Raw genomic sequence first — 25,530 nt, forward strand, 5'->3', positions numbered from 1 at the left:
GAAGAATATAAAAGGGGAAATTCCCAGAGAGTAGATATTTCTTCCACTCCAGTCATTAGATTTCGTTCCCATCAACTAATCAAGAAAGCTTACCTGGTTTCTTTGTAAGTGGATCTATTTATCTATAAAGTTTACAGAGGAAAAATCATGGTGGCAAGAGGAATTTAGGTAGTGACTTGGAACATACATATTAATACAAGTTCCAATACATTGGGAATACAAACTCCAATATAATATTGTCATGGTTAAATCTGTATGCAATGGCGATTATAGTATGCATGGCATCATATTGAAGATGACTGGTATATGCCAGCATCATAATTTTGTAGTTTTCTGTAAAGATGGACTAAAGTTAATTTAGAATCTTGAAACAGTAACCAGGCAGGGAGAGGCAATAAGTTGCAAGAAGGATATGTGTCAAACACCCTTCTCCTATGTTTATGAACCATAGAAAGGAAAAGTGGAGAGTTTGTAAACTGTAAAGTCCTTTTCAGCTCAAATCAGTTTTCAAAAATCCAAGAATAGGAGCAAAAAGCTGGCCCCAATCTAATCTCCCACATGCTATAGCTACCCAGCAGATCTGAGAATAGGAGCAGGTAATCTGGATGGTACTTTTGCTGAGTGCTAAAATTACCAATTTCTGTGAAAAAGACCACATAATAATTATGAATTATGAATTTCAAGCCAACTTGGTAAGTTTTCCCTCACCTCTTGCAAAGATGTGGAGAAGGCAATAATGTCACAGCTAAAAGAATATCTGAGAGAGAATTCTTAGCATATGGATACAGTGGCCAGAAAGTATGTTTAAGAGCAGAGAGTCAATGAAGCACATTCAATCCTCTTCATTCATGAAAATGTGAATTAGAGTATCAGCTTGCACAAAACAGAATTTATTTGAAATATATTTACTGGAAAATACAAAGAACTGTACTGGCGCTCTCAGAGACTTCAGCAATACCAAGGGAGCAATAGAAGAATTAAAAATGTGAAATTATTCTCAATTAGTAAGAGCGAATGTGTATCAAAAATTCATATTTAGAGAATTACAATGGAAGAGTGGCATGAGGATACAGTATACATGCAGTCATAATGTTGATCAAAGTATTCATAGCATGTTTTCACAGGACCAAATACTTAATATTTTTCATGGTTGAAGGAATTTTTGCCAGCATAATTTATCCAACATTTGCCTATTTGCTTGGGTTCCTAAAAAATAGTAAAAATATTTTAGTACATCAACAGATATTTCCTCTATTTAAATAATTCATCAGCCAATACATCAGAATATACATAAATAGTATTGCCAGCAATTTAATAACACAGTTATCCAATTAAAAAAATAAATCAATATTAATTTGATGAACCCCTATTTTTTATATATCCATGTAGACTTCTGGTAAAATTGCTGCCTTGTTTTCAAGGTACTGTACTTGCCAATCAATCCTTTTATGAAGGATTTAGAATCTTTGCAGATATCAGTATCAGACTGGTTGAGTTTTTACAGTTTTATTTAATTGTTTAAGAGACACCCATTAGGGCTACTTTATTTGTTCCTGCTCTAGAGTAGTAATCTTTACTTCCTTTTTTATTTCCAGTTCCTCTCTCTCAATTCACCACAGTCCCTGAACCCATATCTGCCTTTCTATAATGTCTTATTCTTCTGTAATAATAATAATAATAATAATAATAATAATAATAATAATAATAATAATATCTTTCATACCTCCTCCATTGACTGGATAGATGTATGGAGGAGAATGCTGACAGGGTTAATACAGAAGCAAAAAAGCTTTTTGCAGCATCTCGGCTCATTGTCTAGCTAGCTATAGCCAGAGAGCAGACAGTGAATATTTACTTATTTAATTATTCCTACCTTTATCTCTTGCCTTTACCCCAAGGGCAAAAGAGCATTTCCTTCTCTAATTTTTCCCCCCAACAGTAATTGGTTGGGGCTGAGCTTGGGCTGAGAGAGAATAAGAGACTCTAAATCACCTAGTGAATTTCCAGGCATGAAGCAGAAGTTGTAAGTGGATTTCTCCATTTGTAGTCCAACCTCTTAACCATTATACAACTCTGGGCTCTCACAGATGTTAGCTCAGCTGCCTGTGGATGATGTTTATTTATTTACCATAAATTATTATGTCCCCCTACTCAAATACCTGTAGACTGCAGGCACATCTGAAGATATTTTCTTTGGTATCTATCAAGGGGATCTATCTCTCTCCTTGCTCCTTTTATTCTTAGAAAAACAATGGAATCAAATTTAAAATATTGCCTTTAAGGAAGATGGTTGGCTATTGCCCAATATCAGTTTGAAAATGTCCCCACTCATCAGGAACACACCTCCCCCCCAAAAGGATGAGGTGATAGGAAGCATTTAAGGATGATGATAAAGCAGGAAGCCACTTTGCCTATTTCCTATCTTCTAAATGGGTGTTATTTGATTAGTGTCCAGCAGAGCAGCCCTCAATTAAAAAGACCTGGAGTAATTATTTTTGAGAAGATCCAGTTCAGGTAGTCTTCGACTTATGACCAGAATTGAGCTCAAAATTTCTATTGCTAAGTGAATTTTGCCCCATTTTATGATTGATATGCCCCACTTTCTTGCCATGACTATTAAGTGCAGTTAATAAGTTTGTAAGATGGTTGTAAAGCGAATCTGGCTTCACCGGTGATTTTAGTTGTCAGAAGGTTATAAAAAGGGGGATGATATGACCTTGAGAAACAGCAACAGTCATAAGTATGAACCAGTTGCCAGGCACATGAATTTTGGTCACATAATTATGGTGATGCTACAAGGATTGTAAGTGTGAAAAATGCCCGTAAGGCACTTTTTTCAGTGCCGTTGTAACTTTGAACAGTCACTAAATGAACCGTTGCAAAGCGAGGGCTACTTGTCTATGCTTTCAAAATATCCACGTGGCCACCAGTCTAGAAATGTTGTCTCACTGGGAGCACTTAGGTGCAACTGGTAAGCCTTATTAAACAATGAAAAACAGGAAAAGAAATTAAATATGAAAAAAAGCCTACTATGACAGGATGGTAAAGGGTTACATCTTCCAGAGATAAGGGCATAGCAATAACATCCTTCTCACCAACAGCAGATGATTTCTCATCTTCAATTCTGTAGGAAAAAATACAATTGGAAACCAATTATTATCAATTATTATTATTAGCAGTATTAGCAATTATATCTTCAGTTATCATCCAGCCAACTCAGGAAGCTCAAACTGCCCAAGGAGCTGCTGATAGAGTTCTATAGAGGAATCATTGAGTCTGTTATCTGCGCCTCTATAACTGTCTGGTTCGGTTCTGCAACCCAACAACACGACCGACACAGATTTCAGAGGATAATCAGAACTTCGGAAAAAACAATTACTGCCAACCTGACTTCCCTTGAGGACCTGCATACTGCACGAGTCAAAAAGAGGCCGGGGAAAATATTTACTGACCCCTTGCATCCTGGACATAAATTGTTTTAACTCCTATCCTCAAAATGATGCTATAGAGCAGGGGTCTCCAACCTTGGCAACTTTAAGACTTATGGACTTCAACTCCCAGAGTTCCTCAGCCAGCAAACTGGCTGAGGAATTCTGGGAGTTGAAGTCCACAAGTCTTAAATTTGCCAAGGTTGGAGATCCCTGCTATAGAGTATTGAACACCAAGACAACTAGATACAAGAACAATTTCCCCCTGAACGCCATCACTCTGCTAAACAAATAATTCCTTGTATCCTTAAGATTTATATTAATATTGTTTCCTGATTGCTTATTTGTACCCTATGACAATCTCATGATTCATGACAAATTTGTACCCCATGTTTTATCTCATGATTCATGACAAATGTATCTTTTCTTTTATGTACACTGAGAGCATATGCACTAAAGACAAATTCCTTGTGTGTCCTATCACTTGGCCAATAAAGAATTCTATTCTGTTCTGTTCTATTCTATTATCATGGCATCATGATAGTAAAGTAGCTGATAGAACCACTGAGATTTTGTGTTCTAGACATTCTGTTTCTACATAGCCCCATTGCTCTCTACATGGGGCTACCTTTGAAAAGTGTTCGGAAACTTCAGATTGTGCAGAACGCAGCCGCGAGAGCCATTGTGGGGCTTCCAAGATTCGCCCACGTTTCTTCAACACTCCGTGGCTTGCATTGGCTGCCGATCAATTTCCGGTCACAATTCAAAGTGTTGGTCATGACCTTTAAAGCCCTACATGGCATTGGACCAGATTACCTCTGGAACCGCCTGCTACCGCACGAATCCCAGCGACTGATAAGGCCCCACAGAATTGGCCTTCTCCGGGTCCTGTCGACTAAACAATGTCGTTTGGCGGACCCCAGGGGAAGAGCCTTCTCTGTGGCGGCCCCAGCCCTGTGGAACCAACTCCCCCCCGGAGATTAGAACTGCCCCCACCCTCCCTGTCTTTCGTAAACTACTCAAGACTCATTTATACCGCCAGGCATGGGGGAGTTGAGATATTCCTTCCCCCTAGGCCATTACAATTTATGCATGGTATGTTTGTGTGTATACAGTGGTACCTCGGTTTTCGAACGCTTCCCTTCTCGTACATTTCGGATATCGAACAAAATTTTCTGCAAAAATTTGCTTCAGTATCCGAACAAAAATTCGGATACCGAACAGCCAGAGAAAGTTTGGTTCATTATCTGAAATGTAATCCCGGCAGCTTCAGGGCGCTGAGGAGCTCTCTAAGAGCTCCAAGCTGCAGGAAAGGTGGGAGCTGCTGCAATCCCGGCAGCTTTGGGGGGCTCCTTTCCTCATTGCTTCGTTTTATTACCTGTAAGGAGCTTCAAAAACTTTTTTCCTGTGGCTGCAACAGCGGCGATTTCCCTTCCAGTAGCAAGAGCGCCGGGAACGTCATGTGATGAAGGGAAGCCGGCGGAGCCATCTCAGCATTTGCTTCCGCTCCAGCACTTCCCTTCATTACGTGACTTCCCGGCGCTCTTGCTACTGGAAGGGAAATCGCCGCTGTTGCAGCCACAGGAAAAAAGTTTTTGAAGCTCCTTACAGGTAATAAAATGAAGCAATGAGGAAAGGAGCCCCCAGAAGCTGCTATCCCGGCAGCTTCAGGGCGCTGAGGAGCTCTCTAAGAGCTCCAAGCTGCAGGAAAGGTGGGGGCTGCTGCAATCCCGGCAGCTTTGGGGGGCTGTTTTCCTCATTGCTTCGTTTTATTACCTATAAGGAGCTTCAAAAACTTTTTTCCTGTGGCTGCAACAGCGGCGATTTCCCTTCCAGTAGCAAGAGCGCCGGGAACGTCACGTAATGAAGAGAAGCTGCTGGAGCGGCAGCAATTGCTGAGATGGCTCCGCCGGCTTTCCTTCATCACGTGACGTTCCCGGCGCTCTTGCTACTGGAAGGGAAATCGCCGCTGTTGCAGCCACAGGAAAAAAGTTTTTGAAGCTCCTTACAGGTAATAAAACAAAGCAATGAGGAAAGGAGCCCCCCAAAGCTGCCGGGATTGCAGCAGCCCCCACCTTTCCTGCAGCTTGGAGTAGCAAATTTATTTATCCCATTGGAAATAAAGAAAATAGATTTAATTGGTTCCCAGCGAGTTAGGGGCTGGGAACCAATTAAATCCATTTCCATTATTTCCTATGGGATAAATAAATTCGGTACTCGACCAAATCGGTTCTCGACCACACTTCTGGAACAAATTGTGGTCGAGTACCGAGGTGCCACTGTATTTGGTTTTATAATAAGGGTTTTTAGTTGTTTTAGTATTGGATTGTTACATGCTGTTTTTATCATTGTTGTTAGCCACCCCGAGTCTACGGAGAGGGGCGGCATACTAATCCAATAAATAGAAATAGATAATAGGCAGTCCTCAATTCACGAATACAACTAAGACCAGAATTTCTATCACTATGTGTTGTAGTCATACAATGTGATGTCACATGACTACATTACTTAGCAATGGCAATCTTGGCACAGCCTGCTGGCATTTTTGAAAAGTTCCACCAGTCATTTGCGGAGAACCTATCCCAACTGAAGCCATTCTGGGCTTGGTTCCTTCTCCAACTCCTCCCACTGACCTATCTCCTTCCTACCTCTGCCCTTGACGCTATTCTGCCCCTTGCCCTGCTGGATGGTGAGCAGGCTCTGAGCCACACAGGCTTAGCGCTGCTTGCCATGTTCTGGGCTCAGAGGAATGTTGGCATGCCACAGTTCTGAATCCCAAGGTACAGTGCAAATCCACAGCCAATCCTGGAAGCCTCAGCCACCTTAACAGCCATAGGGCCCCAGGAAGCCCCTGCAGAGCACTGCAAGGCTGCAGCATCTTGCAAAACCTCTTCTGTCCTAACCCAGAGTCACCCTTGCCATCCTGGATTGTGAGGCCCTTTCTGTCCTGCGCTCTACAGACCTTCACCATCTTTTGTTCCCACTCCTGATGACCTCCAGCTCCTCCTGCCCTTTGCAAGACAGCTATTGATGACATGAGGGCATCTTTCCCAGGTCTTATGGGGAAGCTGTCATGGATGGCCTAGGGAAGAAAGCCTTGTGTGACCAGCAGTTGCTGCACAAAGAGCCACAGCAGGTTTGTTTGATCAGCAACAGGAGCAAGAAGATGGCAAAGGTCAGGTGGGCAAGAGAGGCTATGGAGTGCAGGGAACCAAAATGGTATACAGGAGGAAAACAGACAGGTAGAGGGGATTGTAGCACTACAGTCATAAGTGAAGGTGGACTGCCAAATGCCTGGATTTTGATCACCTGTAACTTCAAACAGTTGCTGAAAAAGTGTTCATAAGTCAAAGACTACCTGTGCGTTGCTTATACATTCAAAATGCTAAAGTCAATCAGCATATAATAAATAGATATGGGAGCAAATACAATAGCAAACTTTAGAATTTCCATCCCCAAGTAAATGAGAACGGTTAGTCTCAGTCTTACTCACACTATTTCTAATTTAGAATTACAATAGGACATTTTTTTAAGCTTCATAAACAAATCACTAGTACATGAAATCCAGCATCTTCACCAGCAATAATTCTCTAAAAACAGTAGATGGGTATCTTTTAGATTGAGTTTTACAAATAAATTCTGTAAAATGATTATTGCATTTTGCCTCTCCCAAAATTTTATACTGGAGAGTAGGAAGCATATCCACTTGATCTATTAACAGGATATAGCCAATCAGCAGCTTTAAAGACAAAAAAACAACAACACTTACGCATCAACATGTTTGTCTTGCTTCAACATTTTCTTTTCATTTGGAATTCTGAGCACTTTGGGAAAGTCTTTCTGATGCACTTCTTGCTGCTTTGCATGAATTAAGCATGTGTTTTCTTCTATTACCATGTTATTGCATTTCAGTCTGGAAAGTTCATGACCATTTGGAAACAAATACTCCATCTTGAAATCACAAAAACAAAGGGTGTCCCGCCCCCAAAAAAGTCAAACAATTTCATCCTGTTAAATGTGAACTTGAATATTTAACACTGTTTATGACGTTTGATACATATTTAATTTATGTTGTAGCCATTTTATTGGAAATATCTGTGTTTTGATATTCTTTTGTTAGTGGGTTTGTGCAATGATGAAAATATATGAATGCTAAATTTTTATTGCTAATTTTCTTTTTTTTATTGCTGTGTTCATCCAAAATCTCATCCATAGGAAGATGCAAATCATGAAAAAGTATCATATACAAAAATAAGATAAAGTAGCTTTTAAAACTCATAACAATATGTAAATCATATTAATCATGTTGCTGTTACAAATATTATGTTTGCAGAAAAAGTAAATTTTTAGGGAGGCTTCTATGTCTGTTCAGTTTATTTATTGGTGCTAGTATTATGTTACAGCCTTCTCTCTTGGCATCTTTCAAAACGCACATACTTCAAGACATATATTTTACCCTTTCAAAATATTATTGGCACTGAAGTATAGATTATAACTGCCCACTATCCTGGAATAATTGATCACATTATCATGATTGTAAAATATAGAGATAACCCCAAATTTAAAATATACTGACTTCCAAAAAGCACGGCCAAAGACAGAAAATTCTGAAGACCATCTAGTGGGAGTTTGGTCCAATGTCTTCATCAGAAATTAGCATTCTTACCTTTCTCTTAGCATATAAATAATTGACAGGTGAGCTTTTAAAAATTCAAAACCGAATTCTGAACATACTGTAAAATATCTCCATTAATATTGTCCTTTTATTTCTGGGAATGCTTTTCTAAATCATATTGTTATATTTGTTATACACTGATCAAAAAAATAAAGGGAACACTTAAACAACACAATATAATTCCAAGTAAATCAAACTTCTGTGAAATCAAACTGTCCACTTAGGAAGCAACACTGATTGACAATCAATTCCACATGCTGTTGTGCACATTCAACTTTGTACAGAACAACGTATTCAATGAGAATATTTCATTCATTCAGATCTAAGATGTGTTATTTGAGTTTTCCCTTTAGGTTTTTTTTTTAACAGTATATTTCATTTCACATCAAAGAACACAATAACAAAAGTGATTGGGAAGCATGAATATTAATGATAATCTACAACAGGGGTGTCAAACCTATGGCCCATGGACTGAATGCATCATGCATAGATCATGCCCAACGCTGGTCAGCTAAAGAGAAAACGCTGAGAAATGTCATGTGATGGCAACATGACACTGAGAGTTTGACACCTGTGATCTACAATATGGCTACTGAAAACATGTAAACGTAAATCTTAACAAGATTGATACTAACCAGATCATGGACACTTTGTCCTTTCCTGACATCTGAAAAGAGACCATTTTGCTTTAGCAGCCTGTTGCAACAGTAACCAAAAACAAAACAAATTAAGAATAGAAACAGCTAGTATCCCCTTAAAGGGCAAGACTCTTCCTAACTTGCTTCAGTAGCAATTGTTCCAGGAAAATAAGGACACCAAAGATTGCTGTTGGTAACTGTGAAACTGGCCAAGAATCTCAGTGTCACTTGTAAAAGGTACTTCTATACATTTTTTAAAATAGCCCATTGGCATTATCTTTTATATATCAAAGAATCCTGAAAATATAATTAATGCAATGCAAAAAAAGTTTTAAAATTTCATTTCACCATTTAAAAAAGAAATCTGATAATGTTCTTGGTAACCTGAAGGGAGAAAATGTATTACAAATGAAACAAATCAGAAGAATTATTGATTCTAGCACTGTTACGATGCTGTTTATAATTATTTCCATCTGTTCTTATGTTAAGACATTATTCATTTTCTCCACTGTGAAATATTTTCTTATCTGGGAAGGATGTTTCAAATGGCCCTTTTCTTTTCCCGCAGACATAATATTAAATATAGCTGGTATGGTTAAATCAATGTCATGTAATTTTTTTCCTTCAGGTTCATGCAAAGAAAACCAAACTCTATAAAATAACCCTCTCTATAGCTATCCTAATAAACAAATGTAGAATCAATCAATTTATAACATGACATATAGAAAACAAGTGTTGATGTGACATACAAGAATAACTTAATGCTACCATTCATGCTTCTATTTATTTCAAAGACCACAGTTCTTCTCTAAGCACAATTTGGATATGTCAGATATATTTTTAAAAAACAAAGTTAAATACATTAATAGAATCAAATCTTTACTTTCTCCCACTATCCAAAAGAATAAAATGTATACAAATGCCTCCTTTAAGAGTCTTGAATCATTGTGTGTCAAGTGGACCAATTTTAAAGATCACCCCCACCTTACCATCTCAGATTTTGATGAAATTTGGTACATAGTTTTATATAAAACTATGCTGTGAAAAAATTTAGTTCAAAAGACTAAAAATAACCTGGCTACAGGGCATGATCTCTTGGCAATGAGGTTGCCATTTCCTAAAATGAAATGGTAGTGGCATAGCCACCATGGACCAACACATGTTTAACAAACTAATTGACTTAAACAGCCATTAGAAACATCAATGGGCCCGTTTCCTCTATCATGCACTTTTTTTTAATCCTAATCTGAAGAGACACCAAAATTAAAATAATATATTCTTAAAGAAGATACTCTGCTCTTTCTAATGGTGCTAAATTGAGGAGGATTGAAGCTGTCCCACAGGATCAAACAGGGCATCAAAAATAGCCAAAATTTGGCAAAAACCCATTAAATACCAACTCTGAACTCTTTTATTTTTTCAACAACTTGAAGGAAAGTGCTACAAATTGGAAGTCCTCATTGCAATTGTGTACTTAGTACACCTGTCAAAAATCAACTTGAAAGGCCAAGTAGTTTTGAAACTACAGCATCCTGAAGATTGCTGTAAATTCATTTTTGAGGGGTTTTTTTTTCAAAGATTGAGCTTGAACCATGTAAAAAGTAAGAGGACTACGTACATGGGGTTTTGCCAGTTTATAAAGCCTTACAAGGTGTGCAGGTTCTCCAAATATCTCCAACATACTATTGAAACTGCCGCGTTTACAACTTCTAGAAGTTGGGCCAAAATGTCATTTTTGCTGACTCAGCATTTTGCAACCCTTTACTTGAGGTCTCCTAGAACTCCCAATTTTTAGTCTTTTGAACTAAAATTTTGCACAGCATAGTTTTATATCATAAAGAAACTATGTGCCAAATTTCATCAAAATCTGAGATGGTAAGGTGGGGACCACTTGTTCACTTGACACGGAATGACTCTCTTGCAATTCAGCTTTCTTAAATTTGTTGGACCCAATTTGTAGGCTGCTATATCCTCATTTATTGCAGCCACTATCTGCTGAAACATGATAAGCCTCACATTCTATGGACATGACAAGACGTACAGTATGTTCTTCTTTCTACCTTTGAAAGTGCAGAAATATACTTCAGTAATTGGGTTACAGTGATCAACGTATCTCTGGTTCTAAGTTGGGGCAAAAGCAGGGGTGAAATACTCCCAATTCGCTTGTGCCTGTTGGTCGTTCTGTGCATGTGCAGAGGGTAAAAGAACCCAAATGGCAGCGTCCAGGCGAGTGGGCGGAGCCTCATGCTACCTTCGTGACTGGCTCTCCAACAACCAATAGGCACGAGTGAACCGGGAGCATTTCACCCTTGGGCAAAAGTCTGATATTACTTGGCCAACCCTCACTGGAAAACATTTTAGACCATAGGGTTAACTGGATGTGGTCCCAATGAATGCAATTAAGATATTTAAGTACTTTAATCCTGATTATGTGCCACCAGGTTATTGACTCTTAGTGACCATATAATTTTCTCCAAGACATCCTGTCCACAGGGCAGCCCTTCAAGTCTTCCAATGATACACCCATGGCTACTATTATTGAGTCTATCCATCTCATCATCTTTCACTCCAATTAGCTCTTTCAAAGCTCCAGCTATACTGTTAGAAACATTGCATTGATTCTAAAAGTCAGTAACAAACATTTGTATTAAGCATAGCAAAGATAAATCCACAGTAACTGAATTTAAACATGCCTGGGATAAACATATATCCATCCTAAGATAAAATACAGAAAATAGTATAAGGGCAGACTAGATGGACGAACCGTTGTACCTACCTGAACGGTCTTCTCGATGCCCTGGAAGGAGAGTCCAGCATGGGTTTAGCTCAAGTCTTATTGGTAGGACTGAGTTTCAAATTAACATAAATAAATAATAATTAGGTACCGCCCCCTTGCTGCCCCAAGTAACCAGTTTTAAAAAACGAAAAGATGTAAAGGTAATGAACTTTATTAACAACCATAATAACATAAGAAACAGTCTCATCAAACCAAACTCCCATGGTTCTTCGGGAGGGTATGGACTCTCCTTCCAGGGCATCGAGAAGACCGTTCAGGTAGGTACAACGGTTCTTCTCCCATGCCTCCTGGAAGGAGAGTCCAGCATGGGATATACCCAAGGTCCAAGGTTCAGGGAGGGAGATTGTGAACCATGGGTGGTACCTCCCCGCACACCTTCTGGAGTACCCGTCTGCCAAAAGCAGCTTCAGCTGAAGCGAAGGTGTCCAATTTGTAATGGCGAATAAAAGTTGTGGGTGAACTCCAGGCCGCGGCTCTGCAGATATCTTCAAGGGGGGCTTGTGACGCCCACGCTGCCGAAGAAGCCGCACTCCTTGTCGAATGAGCCTGTATACCACTCGGTGGAGTCCTTGCGCTCGCTTTGTATGCCTCAACTATACATAGTCTCACCCACTGGCTGATAGTATTCGATGATACCTTGAGGCCCAGTTTGCTAGCACTAAACGAAACAAACAAAGCCTCAGTTTTGCGAGAACTGCCGGTACGCCTGATGTAAAGCTTCAGCGCTCTGCGTACGTCTATCTTGTGCCATTTAAGCTCTAAAGGGTGAGTACCGTGAGCACAGAAATCCGGTAACACCAGCTCTAGAGCCCTGTGAAAGTGAGAGTTAATCTTTGGAAGAAAGGTGGGGTCCAGACGTAAACAAACTCTGTCTGGATAAAATTGACACAAGTCTGATCTGACCAACAGGGCGGACAGTTCGGAAACCCGCCTAGCCGAGGTGACCGCCACCAAAAAGGCCGTCTTAAAGGAAAGGTAACGCAATGGAACAGTTCTCAACGGTTCAAACGGTGGTCCCGTGAGGGCCTGAAGGACCAAGGTCAAGTCCCATGTGGGAAAACGACGAACAGGAGGGGGATGCGTGTTGGTAGCCCCTCTGAGGAAATCCTTAATCCAAGGGTGACTAGTTAAAGGTCCCCCATCGTCCCGCTTTATAATGGTGGCAAGCGCTGCGACCTGGCGTTTTAGCGTGTTTGGCGCCAAACCTTTCTCCAAACCCTTCTGCAAGAATTCCAGGACAGGGATGACTGAGGAATCCTGTGGTCGAAGGTTCCTGTCATTGCAGAAGGAATGAAAGGCTGCCCATGTTGCCTGATAAATTCGGACTGTGGAAGGGCGTCGAGCCGCTTGAATAGTCGCGATAACATTCTCGGGAAGGAGACAGCTCCTCAACCTGTCCCCTTCAAATGCCATGCGGTTAAGTGAAACCATTGAGGTTCCGGGTGGTACACGAACCCCTGGCTGAGGCATATCCGGTCGTCCGGTATCCTCCACGGTGGAGAAATGGACAGCTCTCTGAGGTCCGCAAACCACGGTCTCCGCGGCCAATGAGGCGCTAGCAAGATCACCTCCGCCTCCTCCGACAGGATCTTCCTTACCACTGATGGAATGAGTGGAATCGGGGGGAAGGCGTACAGTAGGACCTTTGGCCACTGAAGATGTAATGCATTGACTCCTTCGGCTCCCGGAGCTGGAAACCGGGAGTAGAACCTCCGGAGTTGGGTATTCTGGGGGGTAGCGAAGAGATCCACCACCGGTTCCCCGAACCGACGCGAGACTTCCTGGAACAGGTCCGGATCGAGCCGCCACTCCGCCGGGTCCAGTTCCTGGCGACTGAGCCAATCCGCCTGCTTGTTGTCCTCCCCCGCGATGTGCTCTGCATGGAGGGAGGAAAGATGAGTCTCCGCCCAGTTGAAGAGGAGGACCGTCTCTTCCATCAACCTGAGAGAGCGCGTTCCGCCCTGGTGATTTAAATGCGCCCTGGTCGCTACGTTGTCCGTGCGTACAAGGACGTGGTGACCTTCCAGCAAGGTGGCGAAGGCCAGCAAGGCCAAGCGGACAGCTCTCAACTCCAAGAAATTGATGTTTATTGGACATAGTTCCTGGGGGCTCCAGAAGCCCTGAGCCACCTGGGACTGGATGTGAGCCCCCCACCCCAGCAGACTGGCGTCTGTGGTGAGGATCGTGTGATGGCATGGTCCGAAGGGAGTGCCCTGCCGCAGTGCTGCAGATCTCCACCAGCGGAGGGAGTGTTGCAACTCGCATCCCACGACGGTGAGACGGTGTGTATGACTCAATCTGCGACGCTGAAACGGGAGCAAGGTCCACTGGAGAAGTCGATAATGGTAACGGGCCCAAGGGACAATGTCCACGCAGGATACCAGGGTCCCGAGTACCTTTGACAGGAAAGACAACGGCACCGTTCGGCTCTGTTGAAGGCCGGCTATGAGGGAACAGATGCGGTGCTGTCTGTCCGGAGATAGATACACTCTTTGAGAGACCGTATCGATCACCGCACCCAGATGAATGAGTCTGGTGGCAGGAGTCAAATGGCTTTTTGGCGTGTTGATGGTAAAACCATGACGCTGTAGACAAGACATCGTGGTTCGTAAGTCCTTGTGCGCCCTCTGGCGGGTTGGAGACAGAAGTAAGATGTCGTCCAGATATGCGAGAATCCGTATAGGGCGGGACCGCAGATCGGCCAGTAGTGCATCCAGTACCTTCGTAAAGGTACGTGGGGCCGATGATAGGCCAAAGGGCATGGCCCTGTACTGGTAATGGACGTTGTGTAGACAGAATCGAAGGAATTGTCGATGGTACGGGTGTATGGGAATGTGCAGGTAGGCCTCCTTCAGGTCCACTGAAGTAAGCAGGTCCCCTGCCCGAACAGAGGCCAGGATGGAGCGGAGGGAGGCCATCTTGAACCGTCGATACAGAATATACTGGTTGAGACGTTTGAGGTTCAAGATGAGCCTGCAACCCCCGGAGGCCTTGGGTACAAGGAACACCCTTGAATAGAACCCCGTACCCTTGGAATTGTCCTGAACAGGTTCGATCGCCTGGATTTGTAAAAGGTGGAGAATTTCCTGATCCAACAGAGACCTCCTTTCGAAGTCTCTGGGGACCGGACAGGCAGTAAAATGGTTTGGAGGATCGTGTAGAAACTCGATCTTTAGCCCTTGGGAGATAGTGGCTAAGACCCAAGGGTCTGAGGTGGTAGCTCGCCATCTGTCGCTGAACTTTTGTAGCCTGCCCCCCAAGGGAATGTCGTCCGGGCAGTCACTTGGCACGTCTGGCGTTCCGTTGTTGGTATCCCCGGTATGGACGTCTCGTCTGGGAGAAGCCTCTGCCTCGTTCCTGGGAATACTGTCGGTCATTCCTGTAGGATGAGGAAAAGGCCCCCTGCGAGTAAGGTCTGGCCTGCTGTGAAGGGGCGGACCACGAGTCCCACCGAAAGGACTGCCTACGGGAGTACGGACCAGCCCTGCGGTCCTGGCGGCGGAAAGATCTTGGGAGGACCTTCCTTTTATCCTTATCCTCCACCAGGACAGGATCTAGGGCCTCCCCGAACAATTTAGTGCCCTCAAAGGGAGCTGAAGACAAAGTCCACTTGGACTTGGCATCCACCTGCCAATTTCTGAGCCAAAGCAGGCGCCTTGATGAAATGGTGGAGGCCATAGCCCTGGAGGCAAATTTTGCGGCATGCAGGGTGGCATCCGTGGAAAATTCTGCCGTCGCGAGGAGCTTATTCAAGTCCTGCCGCAGTCGAGTCTCCTCAGGAGCCAGTCTCGCCTGAACCTCCTGAATCCACATAATGGATGCCCGACTGAAGAAGGAGGCGGTGGAGGCTGCTCGCAGAGCCCAAGCGGCCATCTGGTGGGTCTTCTTGAGAAGATTTTCCGCTCTCCTTTCATCCGGTTTCAAGTTGTCCGCCGTCTCCGAAGGCACAACCGTGCGGGAAACCAATGTGGCCACTGGTTTGTCCACAGGAGGAAACTGGAGTAGCGTCTCCATGCTGTCATCAAAGGTATAAAACCTGCGTTCCAGGTTTGAAGGCCCTTGCGCCGCCGCCGGATGTTGCCACGGGCGCTTGACATTCTCGAGGAAGATCTCCAGTGCAGGAACCTTGTCCGATTCTCTGGCGGGTTCCTTACATAGAGCAGCTGAAGTGCGTGGCCCGTCTGATGATTCCACCAGTGGTGTTGCTCCTGGTACATCTAAGGCTTGCTTTGCCTTACGTAATAAAACCCTATACAAAGAGGGTTTGAACAGACCTGCCACTGCTGGCTGCTCTGGAACCGAGAATTCGTCATCTGACAGGCCATCTCCGTGGTCACTGTCTTCTTCAAAGTCGGTGTGGTCAATAGACATAGAACCCAACCCAGTAGGGGGCGGTGGAACTGACCAGATATCCCTGGGCTGGATAGGCTGAGATGGAAAGGTATTGGCTCGTTGGGTTGCTGCAGCTATGCCCTGCGTGTATGCATTGGCGACAATGTCCTGTATAGCAGGGGCAAAGGCCTGCCAGGCATCTGCATTGTCTCTAAGCCCGGCTGCTGTGGGGGTGAAAGTAGCTGAAGGCCCATAACATGGTGTCTGTAGCTCCCCTTGAAGCAGTGCCTGGGAATGAGAAGATGAAGGCCTCTCAGGCCTTGCAGCAATTGATGGCAAGGGAAGAGGGGCCTGCCTGTCAGGGGACCAGTCCCTCTCGGTTGCTGTGCCCTGGGATCCCACAGAAAGCGATGGAGGAAGAGGCTGGAAAGGGCCTATGGACAGTCCACCTATGATGGGAGGGGACAAGGCCGCCTCCAAACGCTGCTCCAGGGCCTTGATCTTCCTCTCAGCCTCACGAAGAGAGGAGCTTGATTGGGAGGACTTACTCCTAGGCTTGCTGGCCTTATCCTTCCCCTTAACAGGTGTTTGAGCTGGTTGGGCCTGCTCCTCCCCACTGATAAGTTGGTCAGCCATATCTTATTTGGATATGGGGCAGCGTACTCACGATTGAATTACAAAACACAAGGCAATCAAGACTGTTGAACAGTAATAAAGGCTCTCACTCGCATTTAAAGACAGACAGGCAGGCTGAACAGCTAAACGGTTTTTGATTGGCTGTTAGCCGCCCACGTGACCTTGTCAACTGTCTCTGGGCAGATCTTAGAGCCTGACAACTTGGCCCCCTGCCCAGTTCGCGCCAATTCGAACGGCACTTTTATGTCTGGCATAAAGCCAACAGACAAACATGGCGGTTTATAGGGCTTCGCAGGGGAATTGCCTCATAGGGCACCACACTAATTAGAAAAGGGCGGGAACAGCAGCTTTGATTGTAATCGAGCCCTTGCGGCTCGCCAAGCCTCAGTTTCATTGCTCCCTGCTGCGAACCCTCCAAACAGCTGTTCGGCGGCTGTAATGGCCGCCGCGGCTTCAGTTTCGGCCGGGAATGATCATTTCGCCGCCGTCCGCTCGCTGCGGCTTAAGAAGCCCCCCTCCGGCTCACTCAGCTGTTCGGCGGCCGTAATGGCCGCCGCGGTTGCCAAAACCGGCGTCTGAAGCTTCCGCCGCCCCCGACAATGGGGAGGGGCGGACCCCCCCCATCTGGGGTGATTGGGCTAATTGGACTTTCAGTCACAATTTTTAACAATAAAAAACAGCCCAGTTGCTCCTCGGTGGGCAGTACCCGCGAAGAGAAGAGGCCCCAAAAGGAGAAAAGGTGGGGGTGGTGCCCGCGGAGGGCAGAGACCCCATCAGAAGAATTCGAACCTATACAAAAACAAAAGGGAGAAAAATTACAAGGTTCAACAATAATTTTAATTACAATACATTACTTTAAATACTCAACCTAAAGGTGAGAGGAAAAAACTCATGTCCTTAACCTCGACTGAGTTTTTTAAAACTGGTTACTTGGGGCAGCAAGGGGGCGGTACCTAATTATTATTTATTTATGTTAATTTGAAACTCAGTCCTACCAATAAGACTTGAGCTAAACCCATGCTGGACTCTCCTTCCAGGAGGCATGGGAGAACATGAGGTCTTTTTCTGCCGTCATACTTCTATGTTTCAAAGCAAAACGAGTGTTGCTCTAATACCGGTATGTGGTAGTATAACTCACCTCTTGGACAGTGCCATTTTAATAAGGGAAAAGTAATACAAATTATTCAGACGATGAAGATGCATTTCATGTTCCATTCTTTTATCTGATTCCTTCTGTTAATTAAAAAAAAAAAGTCAAATTTGCGCTAATCAGTCTATTTGTTTCTGGAACCCTGGCTTTATCTTAATGCCATTTATTAGAGAGAGAAGATAGGGCACTGAGAAGAAACTGACAAAGAATTTCAATCAATTTTTGTATTTACTTTATTGTCCTGCTGACTGCTTAACCCCCTACTATACAATTTAGATATTTTTTCCATAATCAGTGTGCAGTGCAGAAATTCAAATGAAAGCATCCCAATTCAGCTTCTACTGGAACACATCCTACTGATGAAAGTGTGTGTAGGAAGTTGGCTTCCTCTGGTTGTCCACTTAATCTATGATTGAGATAAGATTTCAACTGAACTCATGAATACTACTGAGATACTATAATCCACACAAGATTATAGAGATACCATAATCCATACAAACTATATATGTAGTTTGTGTAGATTGTAGTATCTCATGTAGTATTCATGAGTTCAGTTGAAATCTTATCTCAATCATAGATTAAGTGGACAACCAGGGGAAGCCAACTTCCTACACACACACACACACACACACACACACACACACAAAGACACACACACACACCAGTGAAAACAAAGGGGACTAGTCTTGTGGAGAGAGATTGACAAAGTTGGAAATGTGTAGTCTTTGGGAAATATGTTGGTGCTAGTAGGGACTGGTGCTAGAGGAAGTCAATTTTGACTCCCATGTGCCCTGTGAAAGTAATAAAATACTGACTCTCCTTAAAGTACAGTAAGAAATATATGATGTAGCGAATATTCTAAAGTAATGTTTCAAGTACATGTCTTCCTTCCCTCCCCCACTCCTTTTCACTATTTTGACATAAAAAAGATATGACAACCCTGTTCAAAGCATAGTTAGCTCAGTGACCTACTAAAAAAATTATAGTTTAAAATAGATGCTAATAAAAATAGATAAATTTCTGCCAAAGCAAACATGACTATGCAACATCTGTTAGGACTATTCACATTATTATTCATCATAATCTTTATAAAAAAGATATGTTATATATTTCATTAAGCTAAATAACAGGAAAACACTCCACCTGGTTCCAATAACTTCCAGGTTCTGTTCTGTCCTTTTTAATGTTAGTTCCTAACACTTTATTGAATAAAAAATGATCAGACCATCTAACAAAACTTTAAATAAAGAAAAATAAAAGTATTTTGCTACTGCCTCTAGCCTCACTAATAAACACAGTGTAAAAATCTATTCCTTCATACATTATGACTGATTCATCCAGACTTTGTAACATTTGCAACTTTTGGTGCAACAAAAGCATAGGACTATGTTTTCATAACATTAAATATGATGGTGGGCTCTTACTTTTCCGGTAGCATATTTATGTGCTTGTCCTGTTCTACGTAGAAAAAAGTGTTCATTAAAAAAAAAGCTTTAAAAATCTATGAAACCGATTTCAAAAGGACAGAAAAAGGCAGCCAATGTAAGACAAGGTTTATAGCCCTAACAGGGAGATAACCAACAACCTTACTCGGCTGTGCATAATTGATTAGGAAGCTTGATTGTACCCTCCTGCAGCCTAAGGCCAAAGAATAAAATGCAAGTGGGAAATGGCATTTTGAATAAAGACAATGTTGACACAGACCTGGAGCCAGCCTCTGTATGATTAAGGATACCTTCCTAAAAGCACCTTTCTCCAAAATTCAGTGACCTTTGGCCTTCTTTACAAGCGGAGCTATATTTTTCTACTTTACGTAAGAGCTTAGTAGGACCCATTGCTTGCATCCTGTTTTCATCAGTCCCGAAAGACCTGGGTTAGGGGTAGGTTTAAGGATGTTTGCAGGGCACGATTTTTGGGCTGTTCTTAGCCAAGTTTTAATGGTACTATGCCGAACTCAAAGATGGCCATCTCACAGGGAACAGTCAGTTTGAAAAAGCAGTTAAGTCCCAAGAGCTTCAGATAAGAGTGTGAAACCTAAACCTCTATTTGACTTTGTAGTTCTCTAATCACCTTAAGTAAAGAATACTTGTGAATCTCTGTGGCAGGGAGGAACTGATGGCCCAGTAGCCTACCCTCTTTGTGTTGACGCCTTCCACCCAGCCTTCATTACAAAATTATCATAATAAAAGGCAGTGCGTCCTTTCAATGTTCAGCTTGAGCTTGAAACTTCAGAAATTCTTCATACTGTCAAACTTTGGCTTCTCTCCAGGTGAAGAATAAAAATAAATAACTCTGCCCCCACCTGTGTTCGCATACATGCATATATACAAGCCTAGGCACTTCAGACCCACAGTTACAATGTGGGGATAGATGGATGAGGGGGTAGGATAATGCAAACCTGGTGAAGAAGAGCTGAAGAACGTACCACCTGCTGAGATTTCAATGGCACCCCTTGTTTTCTCCCCACATCTGAAAGCAGGAACTGCAGAGGGGCAGAAGGAGAGGTTTTAAAAAATGCCTATGAAATTTCAATCAGCCTTAAGACATGTTTCTCTGTAACATCTAATAAACAAACCATAAAATGGGTTATTCTGTATAACACATAAATACAGCTGTGGATTTTATTGGCATTAATTTATTGCAGTATAAAAACCAATGACATGATACAATGATGATCAAAGGCATAAAAAAACACTGCCTGGTGATAAATTATCTGGCCTTCTACTGTATTGCATTTAATAGTACTTTTAAGTTTTGCCAACTGTACACTAGACCAGTGTTTCCCAACCTTGGCAACTTGAAGATATTTGGACTTCAACTCCCAGAATTCCCCAGCCAGCATTCTTCAAGTTGCCAAGGTTGGGAAACACTGCACTACACTATAGTCTGGTTTGAGAACTAATGATACTGTACTTGTTTTCACCGAAATGAAAATTGGCACTTACAATAAATGACAAATCCTGTTTTATTTCTTGGATATTTACATAGTAAACATTTTATAAATCTTATGTTACTAAGCTTTTTCATTTTTTGAATATTTTTTGTATTCCAAGATGGAAATATTCAGGCCATTGACTAAGCAGGACAAATAAGACATTATATTAATTGGTGTTTTTTAATGAATACAGCATTTAATTCTACCAGTTTAATTTGGAAGAAAAAAGAGATTTGGAGTCCTGACGTGGTTTCCTGATTGAGACTATAGCCTTGGATCCCTATTTACAATTAGCTCTTGAAAACTTGGTTTATAGAATATAACATGTTGTTCTAAATCTGCCTTCTCTAATCATGCACCTTCCAGACATATTGGGATGCAGCTCCCAAAATTATATCACACAAAGCAGAGAGGATCAGCAAATGCACAAATTGCTAAATATTATGCTCCTTTGTAAAGATCCAGATAGTCCTTGGTTAATAATGGTAATTGGGAGTGGAATTTCTGTTGCTGAGCAATGTGCTCATAAAATTCAGTGTCATGTGATCACACCAATTAGCCACAGCAATCCTAGCAGCCCCCCATTGCTGTCATTAAGCGGATCACACTCTGTTGTTAGGCGATGACTCACTTCAATGCAAGCCATTCCCAGCTTGGTCCCTGAAGCCTAAAGTCTTGGTAAGCTGCAGTAAGACTGCCTCCTCTTGAATTTCTCCCATTCACCTATTACCACACCTCTCTCTTTATGGCTACCTTGCATAGCAGCAACCCTCAGTAGGGGAAGGGTCTAAAACTTGGTGCTGAAGCAGAGCTGGTCTCAGCCAGCTGCTGCCACCCTGAGACCACTACTTCAGCCCAAGCACTGCTGGCATTGCCATTGCAATGAACGTTGCCCAGCTTCATGATACAAAGTCATAGCCACACCGGTGCCAAGCCTAGCTCTTAACTTCAGCTGTCCTGCACTCTGCCACCTTGTGCTGTGCCAGCCCTGCCAGCCCCAGTTGACCTTTGCCAACTTCTTCCATCCTCAACGAGCAAACAACAGATTCAAACTTAATGTAAATCACTCCAAACCCGACTGCAGGAACTTTGACTTTAGTAATCGAGTGGTTGATGCATGGAACTCACTACCAGATTCTGTAGTTTCATCTCCGAACTCCCAAAATTTTACCCTGAGACTGTCCACTGTTGACCTCTCCAGATTCCTAAGAGGTCAGTAAGGGGCGTGCATAAGTGCACCAGCGTGCCTTCCGTCCCCTGTCTTATTTATTTATTTATTTATTTGTTTGTTTGTTTGTTTATTTATTAGATTTGTATGTCACCCCTCTCCGCAGACTCGGGGCGGCTAACAACAATAATGAAACAACATGTAACAAATCTAATATTTAAAATAATTAAAAGACCCTTATTTAAAAACCGAACATACACTCAATCATATCATGCATAAATTGTATAAGCCTAGGGGGAAGGGAATATCTCAATTCCCCCATGCCTGACGACAGAGGTGGGTTTTAAGGAGCTTACGAAAGGCGAGAAGGGTGGGGGCAATTCTGATCTCTGGGGGGAGTTGGTTCCAGAGGGCCGGGGCCGCCACAGAGAAGGCTCTTCCCCTGGGTCCCACCAAACAACATTGTTTAGTCGACGGGACCCGGAGAAGGCCAACTCTGTGGGACCTAACCGGTCGCTGGAATTTGTGCGGCAGAAGGCGGTCCCGGAGATATTTTGGTCCGATGCCATGAAGGGCTTTATAGGTCATAACCAACACTTTGAATTGTGATCGGAAACTGACTGGCAACTAATGCAGACTGCGGAGTGTTGGTGTAACATGGGCATACTTAGGGAAGCCCATGATTGGTCTCGCAGCTGCATTCTGCACGATCTGAAGTTTCCGAACATTTCTTTAATATTTCTTTAATTTTTTTTTACTAGCATCATGTATGTGAATATATTATTTCTAATGTTTTTCTAATCCTTTATCTCTTTATTGGTGTCCTGTATATAAATACTATTATATATTCACATACCTTCATTATGTACTAGACGAAACAAAATAAATAAATAAAATAAACTTTTGTTCAGCAACTGCTCAAAGTTGCGACAGTCCTGAACAAGTGGTACCTAAAAATCTGTTCTTCATGTTCCAGCTACTAGCATGCCTTCACAGTCATGGAATTGCAATTCAGGCACTTGGTAAGTGTCTCACACAATGATTGTGGTGTTCTGTGGGACTGACAAGCCAGCAGGGAAGGTTGCAAGTCATTCTGGTAATTCCCCATCCTTGACCTTCCTGCGCATTGCACTGCAACCTTCCTTCCTTGGCTTCCCTACACTCGTACCTTGCCACATCTGTTAGCCCTTCTAGGCAAATTAGATAGGAAACAACTAGATGGGCTAAGTCTTCTTTATTATTAATAGAATCTTGCAAGGCTAAATTAGTAGAATCTTGTAAGTCTGAGGACCCAAACTTTCTGCCATCAATAAAATAAGAACATAAGAAGAGCCATGCTGAAGACCATTGAGTCCAGCATTCTGTGTCACACAGTGGCCCACCAATTGTGCATGGGGATCTTGAGCAGAAAGAGAAGGCAAAACCCTCCCTTTCCCTTGACCCTGGGCCTAGAAAGCCTAGAACTAAGACGCCTTAAACATGATCTAAGTATTGCCCACAAGATCATATGCTGCAACGTCCTGCCTGTCGGCGACTACTTCAGCTTCAACCACAACAACACAAGAGCACACAACAGATCTAAACTTAATATTAACCACTCCAAACTTAACTGTAAAAACTATGATTTCAGTAACTGAGTTGTCGAAGTGTCATCCGCAAACCCCCAACACTTTACCCTTAGATTATCTACGGTTGACCTATCCAGATTCCTAAGAGGTCAGTAAGGGGCGAGTACAAGTGTACTAGAGTGCCTTCCGTCTCCTGTCCTATTGCTCTCCGACATCTCCTATACCTTTCTTCTATTCCTATATCTCTTCTTCTATTCTTTCATTGATATGTTCTATTGCTATATCTTCTTTTCTATTCTTTCATAGATATATTTTACTATGAGTATCTCCTCTATAACCTTAATAAATAAATAAATAAATGTTCTGAATTAAAAAAAATAGTCTTTAATTCACAACCTATACCCCTTCTATCTTCTACATGTTGATGTTCTGATCTTAATCCTACCTAATTTTCTCTTTTCTTGCATCTAAATTCAAAAGTTGCAGAGCAAAAAGAAGGGAAGGAACTTGGCCCTATTAAATTCAGTGAGAAAGATTTGGAGTGGTTAGACTCTTCGCCCACTGAAATGAAGGAGCATCACAGTTCATAATAAATTGGAATGTGAATAGAATGCCAATTTTATTCTTTGGTACTTGCACAGACTGGGCATATTTGTTAAAGTGATGCATAAAGTCATAGATTAATAAATACCCCCAGGTTTACAGTTTGCCTTTCTGCTAGAGGACAGGGCTTGCTAACTCAAAGCCAGAACAAAGTTTATTGTTAGCTTTTTCAGTCACAGATTCTTAGCGAGTGTATAGATCAGAGGTCTTCAAACTTGGCAACTTTAAGACTTATGGACTTCAATTCCCAGAATTCTGGGAAATTAACAGATTGTGGGAACTTCACACTGGACTTCAAGCATCTTGCAATATGTGCCTCTCTATTCTTCCTCCATACTCGGGATCCTTGGTTTCCAAATGAGATGCAAAAGTTTCCACAGTCTGTGTTGATTTGAGGAGTTATGTTATCTGCTGGTGTTGGTCCACTGTGCTTCATTAAATCCAGGGTCAACACAGCCATCTACCAGGAGATTTTTGAGCACTCCCTGCTTCCTTGTGCAGACAGGCTTTAGGGGGATGCTGACTTCCTTTTCCAGCAGGACCTGGCACCTACCCACACCGCCAAAAGCACCAAAACCTGGTTCAATGACCATGGGATTACTGTGCTTGATTGGCCAACAAACTCGTCTGACCTGGACCCCATACAGAATCTATGGGACATTGCCAAGAGAAAGATGAGAGACATGAGACTGAACAATGCAGAAGAGCTGAAGGCCACTATTTGAAGCATCCTGGTCTTCCATAACACCTCAGAGGGGCCACAGGCTGATAGCTTCCATGCCACACCGCATTCAGGCAGTAATTGCTGCAAAAGGGGCCCAAACCAAGAACTGAGTACATATGCATGCTTATACTTATCAGAAATCTGATATTGTACTATGTATATTCCTTGTTTTATTGATTGCATGTAATATATTAATTTTCTGTGATGGTGGATTTGGGTTTTTCATGAGCTATACCCCATAAACATCACAATTATGAAAAATCACGGATTGAACTATCTTGCCTTGCATGTAATGAGTCTCATATATTATGTTTCACCTTTTAGGTTGCTGAAATAAATGAACTTTTGCATGGTATTCTAATTTTTCGAGTTTCACCTCTAATCCTCACCTTCACGCATTTCTTCCAAAGCACTGGTTGGAGAGATATCCCCAGAATTGTGTTAAAATTGAAATGTTTAATGAGCAAGCTAATTTATTACATGCATAGGGAATATTTTAAACTTTAAGTACAAATAAAATCTATCTGTCATTTCCCCTCTTATTTTTCTATTCTAAGCAAACTTTTTGGAGTGTGGCCCCTTGCATGTCGCTCAAGGATGTCCATGGCGGAAGAAAATGAAAAAAAGTAACAGCTCTGTGATCAAAGTTCTACTCTGTTTTATGAGTTTCATATGATTGTGGCTATCACAACAACTTTTTTAACCCCTTGATGACATTCAACATTACTTTTTTTAAACCATTGATCTAAATAATAAGCCAGATCTGTAGGTACCTATTTATTTAGAAGATTTATATGGCTGACTACTCATTTTCAGTAATTCTGGGGATTTTACAAAGAATAAGTGGAATGTGCTTTGTTCCAGGTTAGAGGTGTT

The 25,530-nt window shown here is 42.4% G+C and overlaps 1 protein-coding gene across 5 annotated transcripts in view; it reads right to left on the reverse strand.

Annotated features, from left to right (window-relative positions):
- Positions 1–869: 869 nt before the first annotated feature.
- Positions 870–25,530, reverse strand: part of LOC139157255 (uncharacterized) — a 76,357-nt gene continuing 51,696 nt past the window's right edge. For 4 of the 5 annotated variants that reach the window (XM_070733830.1, XM_070733832.1, XM_070733833.1 and 1 more), the window contains 6 exons: positions 20,055–20,138; positions 17,645–17,739; positions 8,739–8,799; positions 7,198–7,379; positions 3,031–3,124; positions 870–1,206 (listed from right to left, as the gene is read on the reverse strand). In XM_070733830.1, the coding sequence (XP_070589931.1) occupies positions 1,135–1,206; positions 3,031–3,124; positions 7,198–7,379; positions 8,739–8,799; positions 17,645–17,739; positions 20,055–20,138 (588 nt within the window). In that variant the 3' untranslated portion in view covers positions 870–1,134. Of the gene's footprint in view, positions 1,207–2,159; positions 2,240–3,030; positions 3,125–7,197; positions 7,380–8,738; positions 8,800–17,644; positions 17,740–20,054; positions 20,139–25,530 lie in introns of all 5 variants that reach the window. The other variant, XM_070733834.1, reaches the window with a different exon arrangement.

This window comes from Erythrolamprus reginae, chromosome 1, assembly GCF_031021105.1.
Source record: "Erythrolamprus reginae isolate rEryReg1 chromosome 1, rEryReg1.hap1, whole genome shotgun sequence".
NCBI lineage: Eukaryota > Metazoa > Chordata > Lepidosauria > Squamata > Dipsadidae > Erythrolamprus > Erythrolamprus reginae.